The sequence below is a fragment of the Lytechinus variegatus genome, chromosome 1 (genome assembly GCF_018143015.1).
Source record: "Lytechinus variegatus isolate NC3 chromosome 1, Lvar_3.0, whole genome shotgun sequence".
Classification (NCBI taxonomy): domain Eukaryota; kingdom Metazoa; phylum Echinodermata; class Echinoidea; order Temnopleuroida; family Toxopneustidae; genus Lytechinus; species Lytechinus variegatus.
In genome coordinates, this window is record NC_054740.1 from 41,956,190 (window position 1) to 41,972,882 (window position 16,693).

Consider the following 16,693-nt stretch of genomic DNA (forward strand, 5'->3'; position numbering starts at 1 on the left):
AGCTATTATTATTATTGTTGTTGTTGTTGTTGTTGTTCTATAAGAGTTGTTCTTTCAACACATATTTGTCATGTATTTCGAAGTATAGAATATATGTGACACTATTCCTATTTCTTGGAGGTAAGATGATTAAGACCCGGTACATTTTTAAATAGTTTTTGTTCCGATAGTATACTGCGAAAAGAGGACATGATTTTGCTGACATGGCTAAGTCTTAATGGTCATGCTTTTCACTGAACAGTCTCGAAGATTTTGGAATCTAAAGCCTCTTCCGAACTAACATGCCGTAACTCTGGCAAAATGATATTTGTACGATCATCATCATGACTCTATAATAGAAAAAAAACTGTCCTACTTTTTGGTCACATCTGCACGTCTAATTATCTTAAATGATGATTTGCCTTATCTACAATAGCTAATAGATGATATCGTGCAAAGTCCAGATCATCTACCACCAGTTTCCTACAGTCTCCTAATTGGGATTTTATCATAAGGAAATAGTTGATATAAGCACAGATATCAGAATCACCGAAGAAAAACGGTCAGTGCACATAACGTGGTAAGAAAAAAGCAATTTTATTATTTTCTATTTCTTAATTTGTTGTAAACATTCTTAATCTGAAACTTATTGATGAAACTCATATTTGAACATGTCTTTTAATTGTTAATTTTTTTTCTTTTTGTTATGTTACATGACTTCAGTGTAAAATAACCACCGCTATGGATGCTTCCATTTTATTTAGAATTGTTTTCAATTTGTATGTGTTTTTCTTTGTTTGTCCTATTTTGTATCCCTTTACTATCCCTTCTACGCATACCAAGATCTCTCAACTCTATGATTTCAGTCCACTCTCGACGTCTATTTTAACAGTATTGACATTTTCTTTACTTAGCATTGTCTTCTTTCCAATTAATAATTTTCCCATAACTTGCATGTATTATTTTTAAGTGAAATAACTGAATTAAATTAAATTGATAATGCTACGTATGTCGTTAGGTAATGGGGTTCACTAAGCAAGCTACTGTACACTTAAACGTGCAAGGGATGCTCTTTTCTTGTAGCTGCTCTTTGTTATTCAAATCTAATCAAAATAACATTTACTTTCTCAGTGATGTATTCGTTAACCATTCATGACAAATTGAATTGTCTCAATCTTGTATACATCAGAAATACCCTTCCTTACGTATTCATGCAAGTTCACCATTCACTTCGCTTTTTCAATCTTGAATGTTATTAATAGCAAAACTTGGCAATATCCAAGCAGGTAGAAATACCTATTATCAGTGATTATGTAACGCTCGCAGAATAATACGCTCGTACATAAGCACTCATGTACCGTAACATATATTGCACTCATTCCATCTATCCACCCTCTAGATGAGAGCAGTTTTTCCCTTATGTTTCCTAAACCATAAATGACCAGTCCTGAATTTCACTTTCATATATTATTAGGTGGTCTGTCTATATGACAAATCACCTATTAATTAACCGGTCTTTTGTTCAATATAGGCTATACCTATGTGTAGTATGGTGTGTGTGTGTTATGACACACGCGATTGCTCAGTTTGTCCTGATCTGACTGAGTTTTCTTTTATTTTGTTCTTAAACACACAGCGGGGATGGTTTATTCACACGCCAATATCGACAGACCATGTTTTCCTGCATTGTTATTTCTTTTTCTGATTTTACCTCGTAAATCTATTTTCTTGATAATCTCTTTATCTCTTCTTTTTCCCTTTCATGATAAGCTCGAAACGTCATACAATAAATGCCGCTAGTTATGAAGTATATGCATGAATTTCACCCTTTATTTGTTTCACTCTTTCCTTTTTTCTCCTAAAATCTCGTTTAGGAATGTAGCCATTCCCATTTTACGTTATTTTTAAGTTGATAACGGTTGGGCTCCGCTCAGTCAAGCTCGTCCTATGTGGGTCATGACAGGTGTTATCCATTCACAGATAACTCTGTATATTTGCTTTTCATATTCGCATATGCACCTGCGCGCAACTGCACAAACGCCTACACATGTTTTCTTATCTATATTTCCCTTCTGGGGTTTCAATAATTTATCATGGCGATGAATAACAATCCTTTTATTTTTTTCATTGCTATAAATGAATATCCTTTTGAGAGCAAATATTATACTCCTACTAAAGTTCAGTGAAACATTTCAAGATGACATAGAAGATGTTAAATTATTGCATATGAATGCTAGAAGCTTAAACAGGAATTTTGATGATCTTCACAATCTTCTCGATTCATCAAAACATTTTAGATTCACTGCAATTGGAATAAGTGAAACCTGGTTACACCAATCTTCCCCACCATTGTTTAATTTACCTAACTATAATTTGGTCAGAGCTGATCGTATAGGTAAGAGAGGCGGTGGCGTCGTATTTTATGTAGCCAATCATTTAAATTTCAAAATTCGAAATTATATTAAATTTGATCAAACAGAAGTATCTTTATTGAAATTGACAATCTTCAATGCAAAAACTTAATTTTAGGTGTAATATATAGAGCTCCTGATACTCACTTTGATCTATTTTATGATGATTTCGAGCAATGCGTTAGCAAATTAGCAGACGAAAATAAGCAGATATATTTTCTCGGTGATTTTAATGTTAACCTTCTTCCATTGCATCAGACATGTCAGAATAATCTCTCTAATAGGTTTCTGCAACTGATGAATTCATATGGATTTTATTCTTTTATCAACAGGCCAACGAGAATTAACATACACTCCTCAACCTTAATTGATAACATATTTTCTAATATACACGACTAAAAGATAGCTGGAGGATTGCTGTATTCCGAAGTATCTGATCACTTGCCTATATTTACTGTGTGTGGAAAATCACTGACTCGTTTTAAACCACCACAGCATTTGATGTATCGGAAAGAAACCCCTCGTAATATTGAAATGTTAACACAAGATTTACTATTCGAAGAATTGAATGATATCCTGAATACAAATGATGTGAATCCTGCTTATGAAAATTTTAATTCAAAGCTACAATTCTATTACAATAAAACATTCCACTTGTAAGAAATAAACGTAAACGTAATACACCCACAAACCCATGGATAACGAAAGGTATACTTAAATCTATAAAAACAAGAAACCGACTTTATAAACAACATTTGAGGAACCCTACGGATACAAGTTGTGTACAAAACGTATCGTAACAAAGTAACAAAGTTAATTCGTTTTCCTCGCAAGTTACACTTCTCAAACAAATTACAAAAGGTAAAATCCAACTAAGGAGCCACATGGAAAGTTATAAAAGAAATTATGGGAACAAAAAATGAGACTATACCTAAAGATAACCTTACTTTCAATGGTAACAAAATCACAGGTTCTAACGACTATGCCGATTGCTTTAATTCTTTCTTTACTAATATTGGTCCTCAACTTGCTACCCAAATTACTACTACGAATAATGCCATTTTACTGAATTCTTTTCAGAACCGATTCAAGACTCTTTATTTTTAAGACCGACAAACCCGAATGAAATCATTAATATTGCTAAATCATTAAATTCTTCGAAATCCAAAGGTCATGATACAATTAATACATCACTTTTAAAGGAAATAATCCATTTCTGTTCATTGCTGATCCACTAACACACATATTTAACCAGTCTTTACAATCCGGTATTTTCCCAGACTTGATAAAAATAGCCAATGTATCCCCAATTTTCAAAAAAAATGACCAACATGAAATCACTAATTACCGTCCTATTTCCATTCTCCCTAGTATATCAAAAAATTTAGAAAAAATCGTTTATACTAGATTATATAATTTTCTAAACTTCCATAAAATATTAAATCCAAACCAGTATGGTTTTAGAAAAAATCATTCCACGGATCTAGCTCTGGTTCAGATATATGATAAAATTACAGAAGCCATGGCCAAAAAAGAACACATTATTGGCATTTTCTTAGGCCTTAGTAAAGCATTCGACACTCTTTATCATGATATATTGTTTTCGAAATTGTATTCCTTTGGTGTTCGGGGCTCAGCGCTCGTATGGTTTAAAAGTTATTTAAGCAACCGAAAACAGTATGTGACTTTTAATGGTATTAATTCACGGTCTCTTCTAATCAAATGTGGTGTAGTCCCCAGGGATCTATCCTGGGTCCACTTCTGTTTTTATTATACGTCAATGACATAATCAATACATCATCACTGTTATCTTTTGTCCTATTTGCAGATGACACTAACATATTTCATTCTCATAAGAGCCTTAAGTCTCTAGAAAATATCTTGAATGCCGAATTAATAAAAATTTCGAAATGGTTCAAATGCAATAAACTTTCTCAATATTCAGAAAACCCATTTTATACATTTCAAGCATAACAATATCCATGTGAATAATAATCCAATTAATATTAACATTGACAACAATACAATTGAAGAAAAGAAGAGTTCGAAATTCCTGGGTGTCATTATTGACGAGAATTTAACTTGGAATAATCACATAAATCATTCTACACTATGTATTTCTCGAGGCGTGGGAATTATTTATAAGTTAAAGTTTATGTTACCACGAGTAACTCTGTTTTTACTATACAATACACTAATACTTCCTTACATAACATATTGTAATATTGTTTGGGCCAATTGTGGAACTACCAAACTCAACCCTATTCTCACCTCACAAAAGCGGGCTCTTCGTATCTGTACAGGATCGTCTTATTTTTCTCATTCTGATCCACTATTCTGTAAGCTCAAAACATTGAAAGTTTATGACTTGAATGTCATGCAAGTTGCATGTTCAAATACAAAAACAACCAACTTCCCTCCTCATCTCAAAATTTATTTAATTTAAACAGTACAATTCACACATACCCTACCCGTATTTCTGGAAATTTTCACCTAACAAACCCAAAGTTATTAATAACTCATAAATCAATTAGACACCATGGCCCTGACTTATGGAACAATTTACCCGCAATTACAAAATTGTGTTCCTCACTTTATTCCTTTAAAGCCACTATGAAACACAACCTAATATCATTGTATTCAAATCCGCCACATTGACTATACTTGTACTTTTTTTAATGATGAATTTTGACTCCTCCTCCTCTAATGTACTTGCACTACACTTGCACTTGCACTACACCCTCATGACCTCTTGTTAAAAAAGTGTAAGTTTTACATGTCGCTTTTTTTTTACCTTGAGGCCGTCGTCAACATCAAGCAGGTCGCTCATGACGACGGTCTCCTGCGTTCTGAAATTCGGTTAAATAATATTTTTCATATACTTTTTTATATTCAGAAAGAGATTGTAAATGATACGTATGTCTAAATGTATATATATGTAAAATCTATGTAATAATTGATTATGTTGTATTATGTTGAACATGTGGAACGCAGAAATAAATTTCAAGCAAACAAACAAACAAACTTTTGCTTAGTGTATGGCCACTTATCTAAAACCTTCAGTTAATTGCTCACCATTTTGTATTTTTTCTGCGCTTATATATAGCCTAATAATCAGTTCGTCAATATCTAGTTTATGATATCACACTTAGTCATATAGTTTATTGGACTAATTTTAAACTTTGGCTAGGACAAAAGGATACTTCAAAAACATAATGAGACCGAAATGATATATAATTAGCCCAAGTGATCATTGAAAACGATAGACAAACTGAAACGTGAACGAAAACGGTTGGAAATGGCATACATGTATCTGATATGCAGATACGCTGTATCATCCAACTTGTTCATATTTTCCATTATTAGCTGGGCACCTGAACGTGATTATTATAGTGACTAGAAAATTATATATATTCTAAACGTTCCTTATCAAACTACAGTATGTCGTTTATATCAATCATAGTGGGGGCGTCGTGGTCAAGTGGTTCCAACTCTCGTCTCTCAATCAGAGGGTCGTGGTTTCAAATCCTAGCCATGACGTGTTTTCCTTCAGCAAGAAATTTACACACATTGTGCTGCACTCGACCCAGGTGAGGTTAATGGGTACCCGGTAGGATTTATTCCTTCAAATGCACTGAGCGCTAGAAGGTTGCTTGAGCAAAAGCTGGGGTAAACATTATAACAATGCGCCTCGGAATAGATCATTTCTAGATAGATGGCGCAGTATTAATCCATATTATAATTATTTATTATTAATCTGATTTGCTTTACTGTACTTGCTATTCTATATCTAGAGGACTATAGTGTTACTATTATAAATTTCGTCAATTCTATGCAACTCTTCAACTTACATGTACATGTACTTATTCTTGTCTATGTATCCAGCTCTTAGAATATATGCGTATTAAGCGCTTTATAAATGTTTATTATTGTTATCATTATTATTTATCAAACATATCCATCGAATCATCAAGTTTTACAATTTTGATATACTTGATATGGTACCCATATTTTATCGTCATGAATATCGCAAGTCATAACGTTAAATCATTATTATTACAATGCACTCAATAAATTATTTTCCTTTGCTCTACAGCTTTGTCGTTCTTTAATTTCAAGACGATTTTCTAGAAAATGAGGATCTTGATAACCATTGGCCTGTTCTTATCGGCAATGGGCGTGGTCCAATGTATCGATAGCAGACTAAAGACCATCCCCGACAAGTATATCGTGGTCCTCAATGTAAGTAATGGCTGCGTCTACAGGGACATCAATCAAATAGTTTAGGCTATTATTTTATGCAAGTTCGGATACAATATACTTAGCTCAAACAAAGTCCAATGAAATGAATGCCCAACACTGCCAATATGTGAAGATACACAAACTGTATGCCAAATAATTATTGGAGAAAAAAAAATGATATTGCTGAGAAATGAGCAGAACAATCATGGCCTTTATACAAGATGTTCGGCTCTGTATAACGCGTAATGCATGCAATTGAGCAGTTGAGTGTAGTATATTAACTTTTTTTAGATTGAGAAACATATACGATGCTTCAACCTTAAGAATGTTTTATGACGTGGTACCACCTGGTGTACAGATATGGGCGCGTTGGGGCTATGGATCCCCAAAGAAAATAATTCACGATCAATTTCCTATATTAGATAGTTTGAACAAAAAATTGCTCTTTCGCTTCGCTCGTTCGCAGCTACTTAAAAACTTTGCCCGATACGCCAAGTCTGGCATCTTCGCAATTTTTGGGCTCATTACTCCACTTTGTCTGATCATGATAATCATAACCATTGTATTATCTTGTGAAACGTATTTTCTTTTTCAATATTCTAATATTAGCTAAATTTGAAAGGTTTCATCTCCCCCCCCCCCCTTGTTTGCAAAATACAATTAATGAAAGTATTATCAGACACTTTATGATATGCCTGACACACTAGCGTACCTAAGGGGGGGCAGGGGAGGCAGACTGCCTCCCTCCCCGACGAGTCACAACTAATGCAGGGGACGTATCCCTGCCCCCCCCCCCCCCCCCGACAAGTCATAACTTATCCAGGGGACGTACCCCCCTTTTGAGAAGCAAATCAATAATTTGTATTGTAAAAATGCAATGAAAACAGACGTGTGGGCCCTCTTTTGAAGTTGATGACCTTGTCAATTTTTTTTTCTGGTACGAAGTGTCCTTTATTTGCGGTTGAAGACCTTTTTTTTGCTTGTCATTTTTTTTTTCTGGTACGAAGTGTCCTTTATTTGCAGTTGAAGACCTTTTTTTTGCTTGTCAATTTTTTTCTGGTACGAAATGTCCTTTATTTGTGGTTGAAGACCTTTTTTATTTTTTTTTGCTTGTCAATTTTTTTTTTCTGGTACGAAATGTCCTTTATTTGTGGTTGAAGACCTTTTTTATTTTTTTTGCTTGGCTGCGTCTACAGGGACATCAATCAAATAGTTTAGGCTATTATTTTATGCAAGTTCGGATACAATATACTTAGCTCAAACAAAGTCCAATGAAATGGCCTGACATCTTTAATTTCTTATTAGCTCTTTATTCTCTCGATCAATATTCCTTTTCTATAGGATGGCGAGGAATTGGACTCTTTGCTCAACCAAATAGAGCAAAATATGGTTCCTCTCTCGGGCAAGTTTTCTGTGTTTAGGAAATATCGCAAAGCACTGAATGGATTCGCTGTTGAGATGTCAGAAGACGTCGCTCAAAGGGTAGGCATGAATTAAAGGTTGATACTATTTTTAATGAAATAAGGAGACTCTAGTTAATAATATAGATGATGATATGATGATGATGATGATAATAATGATGGCGGTGATGATGATGATGATGATGATGATGATGATATTGACGATGATAATAATGAGATGATGATGATGGCGACAATGATGATGATGATGATAATAATAATAATATGATGATGATGATGATGATGATAATAAATGAGATGATGATGACGATGATGATGATGATGACGATGATAGTAATGAGATGATGATGATGATGATGATGATGACGATGATGATGATGACGATGATAATAATGAGATGACGGTGATGATGACGATGATAAGAATGAGATGATGATGATAACGATGAGGGGAGGAGGAGGAGGAAAAGGAGATGGACAAACAGATCATTTAATAGTAAGTCAATCAGATCTGTCTTTTCCAAATAATTTGATTCTTTACGAACATGACGGGGGAAAATAATTACATATTTATTTTGTTGTTGTCCGTATATAGGTACTCGAATTACCCGCTGTAAAGTACATCGAACAGGATTCAATCGCAATCGTTGATGTCGCTTCTTCGTCGTGGGGACTTGACCGCATCGACCAGCATAACCTTCCCCTCGATAACAATTTCAACATCGAAGGTACATGCGGGATAAATGAATGCCACTGGTCTATTGTTATTGTCGCTGTTGATGGTGGTCAAAACGTGCTGTTAATGTTGATGATCCCTTAATTACTGTTGTTGATGATGGTGTTGGTGTTGATTATGGTTATGGTGTTGTGATGGCAGTTTATTGTTACTATTGTTAAAAGTATTGAGGGGTGTTGTTTTGTGGTGGTTTTGCTGTTGATGAAAATGGTGATTGTGGTGTTGCTGTTAATAGCATTTTAATTGTTCATTGTCGTACGGAAGATGGCTGTGGTGTTGGTGTAATTGTATGGGTTTATTAATGCCAATTCGTCCAATTGCCAACTCGACTACTATCATTAACTCTACCATCAGTTCGTCCACTCACCACATGGTCTGCCATTTAGTCCATATACCATTTGATCTAATTGGACTAAGTGTTAAATTGTGCAAAATGAATGAAAATGAAATGGATATTAGACCAACAAGTTATGAGACGAAATGGTCATAGACGAAGTGATGATTGGACCAAATGGTTGTTAGACGAAATGTTGATGGACGGAATGGCATTAGACTAGATAAAAGTAGACCATGTGGTTAGTTGACGAGTTGGCAGTAGACGAATTGGCAATTTACCATTGTATGTGCCCACATCGAAGTTATGGTTTCCTTTTGTGATTGCGTCTATTTAAAATGAATTCGAATTAGTTAAGTAAACGCTCTTAATGCAACAGGTCATTTGCCTAATGATATCTAGGTGATGGTGAGGGTGTGACTGTTTACGTGTTGGATACTGGAGTTCGAGATACTCATGATGAGTTCGGAGGTCGAGTGAGTCACGGTGGAGATTACGTCGGAGACGGATGGAACGTAAGTAGTGTACACCCTCTCTCAGATTAAAATCACATTTTGTAAGATTGGGCTTCAAGTTTGGTGCTACGCTGGGCAAGGTGCAATCGTCCCGCCATGAGCTAAGAAAACAGAAGGGGATTGAGGAATAAAAAAGAAGGTTAAAAAAGTATCAAAATGGGAGGTATGCAACACTATTGCGTCCATCGGGATATATTTCATATTGCCTTTCTGCTGCTTTCGTCTCTCACTTTTTTTTCTTAAAAAAGAAATGAGGATCATCATAAGCCAACGATTCCCCACCTAAGTATCTTCTCATCGTTGCATTTGGAGGATATGGAAATCAAATCAAATCACAAAAGGAAAAAAATGAAATAAAATACAAAAAAATCACTTAGTGAACTCCACCATTTCATCTCTACAGTGCTTCTCATTTACATATTCTGCAGTTATGTGTCGAATGATAGACCTTTATAGAAATGTATTTCTCTTTTTTTTCTATTGGAAAGAACATAGATTGTCATGGACACGGAACACATTGTGCAGGTACTGCAGCGGGGGGTATCCATGGCATTGCCAGGAAAGCTGATATCGTATCCATCAGGTTGTTCGACTGCGCCGGCAGGGGTTCGACATCCGCCATGATTGCAGGTGAGACGCAGAGGGCGGTTTATAAGATTTATGAATTATTTCTGACAAGGTGATATAGCATGAAGCCATTTCAGAATAAATACTTATCATCAAAGAAGTTTAAACAATAACAAAATCGATTGTATGAATGGTTAACAAGGCCAAAGTCTTCCCATGGACATTAGGTAATTTTAGATGAATGTCCAAGACAATTAGACTGCTAGATGAGATGATCAAAATACATATCTGATGCAGAGTAAACAGGGCATTTTCGCAATTACTATGCAGACGCTTTCTATAACGAAGATAATCTATTGTCAAAAGCCCTTCAAGACAAAACAGTCTTTGTCGAAAATTGGTGAATCACATCAGCGGTGTCGTCCTAGACTCTAGACAAACGACATTTTTGTAATTTTTCACCCGGTCCGAATCTTCGGACGATTTGCTGTCCCGGCCCACCAACTTTCGACAAAAACCTCTCAACTTTGTGATCTTACTTAATTTTTTTTTCAAATGAATTGGTGTGTGGTAAAAAGCGTCCGCCTAGTGATTGCAGAAATAGGCTGATATCCTCCATAAGAGGTTGATTCCCAGTCGGGGTCCTCCCACCAGCCATTTTGGCTTTATCTGTTCCGAATTCATGCTGAGGATTTGGTAGCAGTCTTCAGCAAATCTCCGAGAAGTTACCTTTCGTTGGTTATTCCCATCCTTGAGAGACACAAATTAAATGGAGAGACCTCGAAGCATCTGTTCATGAGAACAACATGGACCCCACAAAAAACAGCATGCTCTCTGTTAGATCGCGGTGCTTTAAGCAAAACAAACTGAGTTAATTTATTAAGACGTATCAACGTAGCAGTGTCGAAATAAATATTAAATATGATTTATACGTCACAGGCATTGATGAAGTAACTGAAACTGCAGTCCACCCCGCCGTCATGTCAATGTCGTTTGGGTCTCTGAGAAATCAGGCAGTTGACGACGCTGTCGCTCGGGCCGTCGACGTCGGAATCGTTGCCGTAGCTGCAGCTGGTAACGACAACACCGAGGCCTGTTTGTATTCCCCTGCAGGAGAACCTAAGGTGAGTGACGTTTGAGACCATAACGTATTGCCATAACGAGTTGTGAATATTCCACAACTTATTACTTCTATTACAGATTGGTTCTTTTCACAACGCGTTTGGAAATGCAAAGTCGTGATTGTTTGTTTTCAAAACACGCTTTTACGTTATGGCCACGATTGCTTGCTGTTGGCGTTCACTTGACAAATAAAGGTTCGTGCCCGCTTAACAAAAAGTTTTAAAAGTTCAATATTCAAACACATATTTTTTTTTGCTTTAAATATCATAAGTACAGATGGATTAGTATACAGTAAAGAGCAACTTGAAAATCTACAGTTACCAGTTTTATGAAATCTTAGCAGATTATAGGTCTACTCAATTGTCATACCTTTTTAATTACATGACGAAACACTTTAGATTAAACAAATAAAAATAAAAATTGCGATTGACAGAAATGTCTACATAATGAAACCTGGAGGAAAAAATATATGTGATGAGTAATTTCATTCTCACTTAGACAAGTCTCTCATAATATTTTTAAGAGATTATTTTAAATGGCCTTCTTGCCTGAAGACAGAAAATTTGAAAGAGAAATTAGGGTTGCTTGAAGGAATAGAATTGATGAAAACATTTATTCCTGTTACTACTTCTCTTCCCCCTTTTGCAGGCAATCACTGTTGGCGCTACTGATATTGCTGACCACAGGGCGAGTTTCTCTAATTTTGGCTCTTGTTTAGATATTTACGCTCCCGGTGTTGACATCATCAGCTCTTCGCCTGCCTCTGATAGTGCCATTGCTATATGGAGTGGTACCAGTATGGCTGCACCTCACGTTGCCGGTAAGTGTCATTATGTTGTCAAGTATGAATGAATTAATTAATTAATTAATGAGAGTACATTTATTTCCAACGATAAAAGCATTAATACATTTTTAAGACTTTGAACAAAACAATCGAGGTAGCAACTCAGAAAGCATAGATTGTGATGATTGCACCGTGACATAGAGAATAAGTACATAATACATGGAAAACTTATTTAACTTTTCTTTGCACGTTAAGAACCCACTGCAATATTCGTATAAGAGTAGGGGAAACCTTGGTGTAGTGGTCCACCATCGCTTTTCGCCTCCTAGACTCAGGTGACGCTAAAACAAATGATAATAACAAACGGAGTACAATACAAAACAATTAAGGGGAAAACAAATGGGGGGGGGGTAAAGGAAAGTATACATCAACAAGTCAACCACAACACTTTTTTTTTGTTTTTTGGGGGGTTTTAAGTATATAGTTATAAGTTTATTAATTGAACGTATAATCATATTTACAGACAACGGATCTTGCTCGTTCCTGCACTGTGAAAAAATTGGGCAATATTTTACCCAATATTTTGCCCAACGTTGGGCCGATAGTCAACCCTACCAACTACTGGGCAATATTTTACCCAACGTTGTTGGGGCATTAATGTGCCCAACTGTTGGGTAATATTTTGAACTACATTTTGGGGGACATTAATTTGCCCAACTTTTTAATAAAGTTATTTACCCAACATCTGGGCAAGGCCTACACTCACTTCGTGTACCTGGTCCGTGTCGATCCGGAGACCTTATCCGAAAGTGCTTTGCATGCACAATAACGCTGCATACAAGTGCAAGTGCATATCTCAAGTGAGTGAAGCAAAAACAAAACAGCGTCAGATATATGTCATGTATGTAGGCCTATTCTGACAAATTCCTTACAAATTATGCTTAACGTAAAGTCCAAAATAAAAAAATTAAAAAAACGTTTAAGCAACTCATCTATGAAAGATTCAGCGAGGCTCCCCAGCCCCCAGTCATCTAGAAGCTCCTCCATATCTTATCGACCGTGTGTAGCATGCTGCAAGCGCAACTCGTGATCGTAAAGTTTCGCAACATTTACCACTCAGCAGGGCAATTACTAGCCCAACAATTGGACATCTGTATTTTGGCAGCGGCAGAGTAAAAATTTGCCTAAGTATTGGGCACATAATGCCCAACAAAACAATAACCAACGTATATATTACCCAACAAAAAAATGACCAACGTAAATTTACTCTTTTTTTCACAGTGTGCATTGATTCGATCTTTCCTGCATCGAGTCGATAATAGAAATATGGCAGAAGTGTCGGAGCTAATGATCACGACAAAAAAAATCAATTTTATCAGACTCTCACATTTAAAAGAAAAAATTCCGAATGGATCGAACGTGCTATTCAAGAAATACCAGATTTGGGTTGCAGCCCAACACCCCCATAAACACATCGATTGTGTCCATTTTATGCTTACACTTGGCTTAACTTCTCTCATGCTCAGATAATTTACACTAATTATAAACTCAGTCCTGTTTAAACAAATCTTGCAAAATATGAACAAGTGAATAAAATAACTTAATTCTTAACTATCAAAGAAGACAAAAAAGTGCCAAACATCACCCACTTTGAACTCAATGATAGGACAGCATGGAAGCGAGCCATCAAGGAATTAAATAGTCTAACCCCACAAAGTGGGAAAACGGACTTAAAATGTTGATGATGATGAGATGATGATGATGCTGATGATGATGATGCTTATGATGATGATGGTGATAATGCTGATGATGGTGGTGATGTTGATAATGCTGATGATGATGATGGTGGTGATGATGATGATGAGAATGATAATGATGACGATGATGGTGATGATGCTGCTGCTGATGATGATGGTGGTGGTGATAGTGGCGATGATGATAATGCTGATGATGATGATGGTGGTGATGATGATGATGAGAGTGATAATGATGATGGTGATGATGCTGCTGCTGATGATGATGGTGGTGGTGATAGTGGCGATGATGATGATGATGTTATTATGATGATGATGCTATGATGATAATGATCAGTATCATCATGATCATGATGCGAATAGCTAAACAAATAACTGAGTGATGTACCTCTTCTGGAATATTGATATTGAATAATTTCACAGATTTTAAGTCTGATCAATAACATGAAAAAGCTCAGTTAATAAACATGAATGCGAATAACATGTTACGTCCAAGCCTTATGCATGCACGTCATCACCCCGCAATCATAAAAGCTATTTAGCCATTGCCTTGCATACGTGATCTGTGCACAGCTGACGCATCTCTGACAACTCGTTTTACACTATTCATATATATATATCCTCTGAGGGAGGGCGCAGTGAGATTATGCCGTCACATGTACAAGAACTACAGTAAATTTGCTCTTGTGATTTTCGTTGATCTTTCATCAGGTGCTGCCGCCGTTCATCTCGGTAATGGAGTTCCTCCCACAGAAGTCCTTACCCATCTCCTTCAAGATGCTACTAAAAATGTCATCCACAACAACGAACTCTCTCCTAATAGACTTCTTTATCTGAACTAAAGGAAATGATATTCAAGTTGGAAGCAAGAACAGATGATGCACAGTAATTCAATACTTCAATGTATCAAGAAAGAATGGGACAATCTGTATACATCTATATACTAACGTTGAAACGGAATATCAATCATGTCAGCGGCTTTGCTCAATCTGTATTCAAAGGCCCGTATTCTGAAGTCGGGTTTGATTTAAACTCAAGTTTAAAGTTGTGGTTTAAGTATGGAAAGCCAATTGCTACATAAATCACTAATGGTAAATATAACATAATCAGCTCATTCGGCTCTCAAATTATTCATAATTGTCTAGGAAGTATAAATAGATGATTGTCATCACCATCGATGAATCAGGAAAGAGCACAGTGAAAAATTAGAAACATACAACTTAATAAAAATTTTGACACTTTTGGCTTCCCATAATTTTAGCACAGAGTTAGACCATGGTCTAAGTTAAACCTGACTTCAGATTACGGCCAAAGTGTCATAATTTATCTTTAAAGCTTATTTCATGTAGTTGTAGCAAACAATGAATCAATGAGAACGTCTATAAAATCTCCATCAGTCGTCAGCATATCGCATCATTAATCGAAATCTAGTTCGTTACATTCGCATGAAACCTTACCCTTTGAATCATACATTTGCTTAAAACCTTAATCTACGAATCATCAAATCTAAACTGACAATAATCACACTGAAAATCACCAAAAGAGATAACCATATATCATTTGTTTCAGAAATTATGATCTAAGTCGGACTTGATATGCCTACCATTTTGAATCAGGCTTTATCACTATTCATTGTACTCTATTCGATTTTTAGTAAGATAAAGGTGGAATTGCACTTTTGGTGTTTTGTTTCACGGGTATCTGTCTGTTACTTTTAAATCACTGCAATTGTCAAATAAATTAAAGTGTCAAATTCAATTCAATTCAATTCAATTTTATTTATTTCACTTCCATCAAACAAAAACAAATTGTATACCATATTTATAAAAAATAAGTATTTGTATCCATTGCAAAGAAACAAAAATAATAATACATATGTTGTGAAAAAAAAACTCACACGATTTGGGCAACACATTGGAGGTTTTAAATAAGTATACTATTTTTCAATAGAAATTAAATTAAAATGGAAATGGAGGGACCCACTAAAAAGCAATGCTTGTACAATGTGGGCCCCTCAAAAATAGATAACAAATTAATCATGTGAAATTAAAACTTGGAGTAAAATATATCTGCCTATCTCTCACTATTCCTAATTTTGTTGTAACTTCAAGTTTTGTTTGTGTATGATTTTTGACCTATGTAGTTGACTGCTTGATACTTACTTGAAAACAAAAAAAAATGTAAAATCACATTAACAGAATGGATGTAGGAATTTTCCAGTGGGGAATACTTGGAAACACCCCCCCCCCCCCGCTCCCGGGGGTATGTGAAGGGTAACAACATTAGAGAAAACAAATATAGAAATGTGTGGGAAAAAACCCAAACACTGGGTGTGATTGTAGTGATTATCCACATTGTCTGTAAAAAAAAAAAACAGCGCCCCTCCCCCTAATCTTCAGTCATGGATGCGTTACTTTTGTTAATTTTCGAAAGAGTTCTGAAGAAATATGGTTCGCAGGGACTTCTTACTTGACTCTTAAAATCCTAGATTTGTAATTCAAACATTCCAAGATTTTAGAAAATGTAAGATTTATGTTGGGTTTAGAGAGTTACTATATTGAGCCTTTCTATTCCAGAACCATCGCGAAATCATGAAAACAATCCTATCAATTTTCTATGATAAGCCAATTCAATGTAAGTACCAGATTTATTTATTCTACATCAGGGACAGTGTTTGGGGAGGGGGCAGGAGCAATGGCCCCTATGACTATTTTAAAGAATAAAAAAATGAGGGAGAAAGAAAGAAAAAAAATGGTGCAGATGAGAGATGCCTGGGCTGAATAACAGTTTAATAATACCCATTTTAGCTGAGGAAAAGTGACGTCACCT

At 35.7% G+C, this 16,693-nt stretch overlaps 1 protein-coding gene across 1 annotated transcript; it reads left to right on the forward strand.

The window, feature by feature from the left end:
- Window positions 1-454: 454 nt before the first annotated feature.
- Window positions 455-14,770, forward strand: LOC121414310 (aqualysin-1-like). Its single transcript, XM_041607446.1, has 9 exons — window positions 455-559; window positions 6,487-6,632; window positions 7,974-8,114; window positions 8,648-8,780; window positions 9,525-9,637; window positions 10,126-10,267; window positions 11,144-11,328; window positions 11,975-12,146; window positions 14,576-14,770. The coding sequence occupies exons 2-9, from the start codon at window positions 6,525-6,527 to the stop codon at window positions 14,704-14,706; spliced, it is 1,125 nt and encodes a 374-aa protein (XP_041463380.1). The 5' UTR covers window positions 455-559; window positions 6,487-6,524; the 3' UTR covers window positions 14,707-14,770.
- The last annotated feature ends 1,923 nt before the right edge of the window (window positions 14,771-16,693 follow it).

Excerpts from the sequence above, each read along its gene's own strand:
- LOC121414310 (XM_041607446.1), top strand. The coding sequence starts at position 6,525 with ATGAGGATCTTGATAACCATTGGCCTGTTCTTATCGGCAATGGGCGTG. Across the intron at positions 8,781-9,524 it reads TAACAATTTCAACATCGAAG|GTGATGGTGAGGGTGTGACT; the intron begins GTACATGCGGGA and ends AATGATATCTAG. Across the intron at positions 11,329-11,974 it reads CCCCTGCAGGAGAACCTAAG|GCAATCACTGTTGGCGCTAC; the intron begins GTGAGTGACGTT and ends CCCCTTTTGCAG.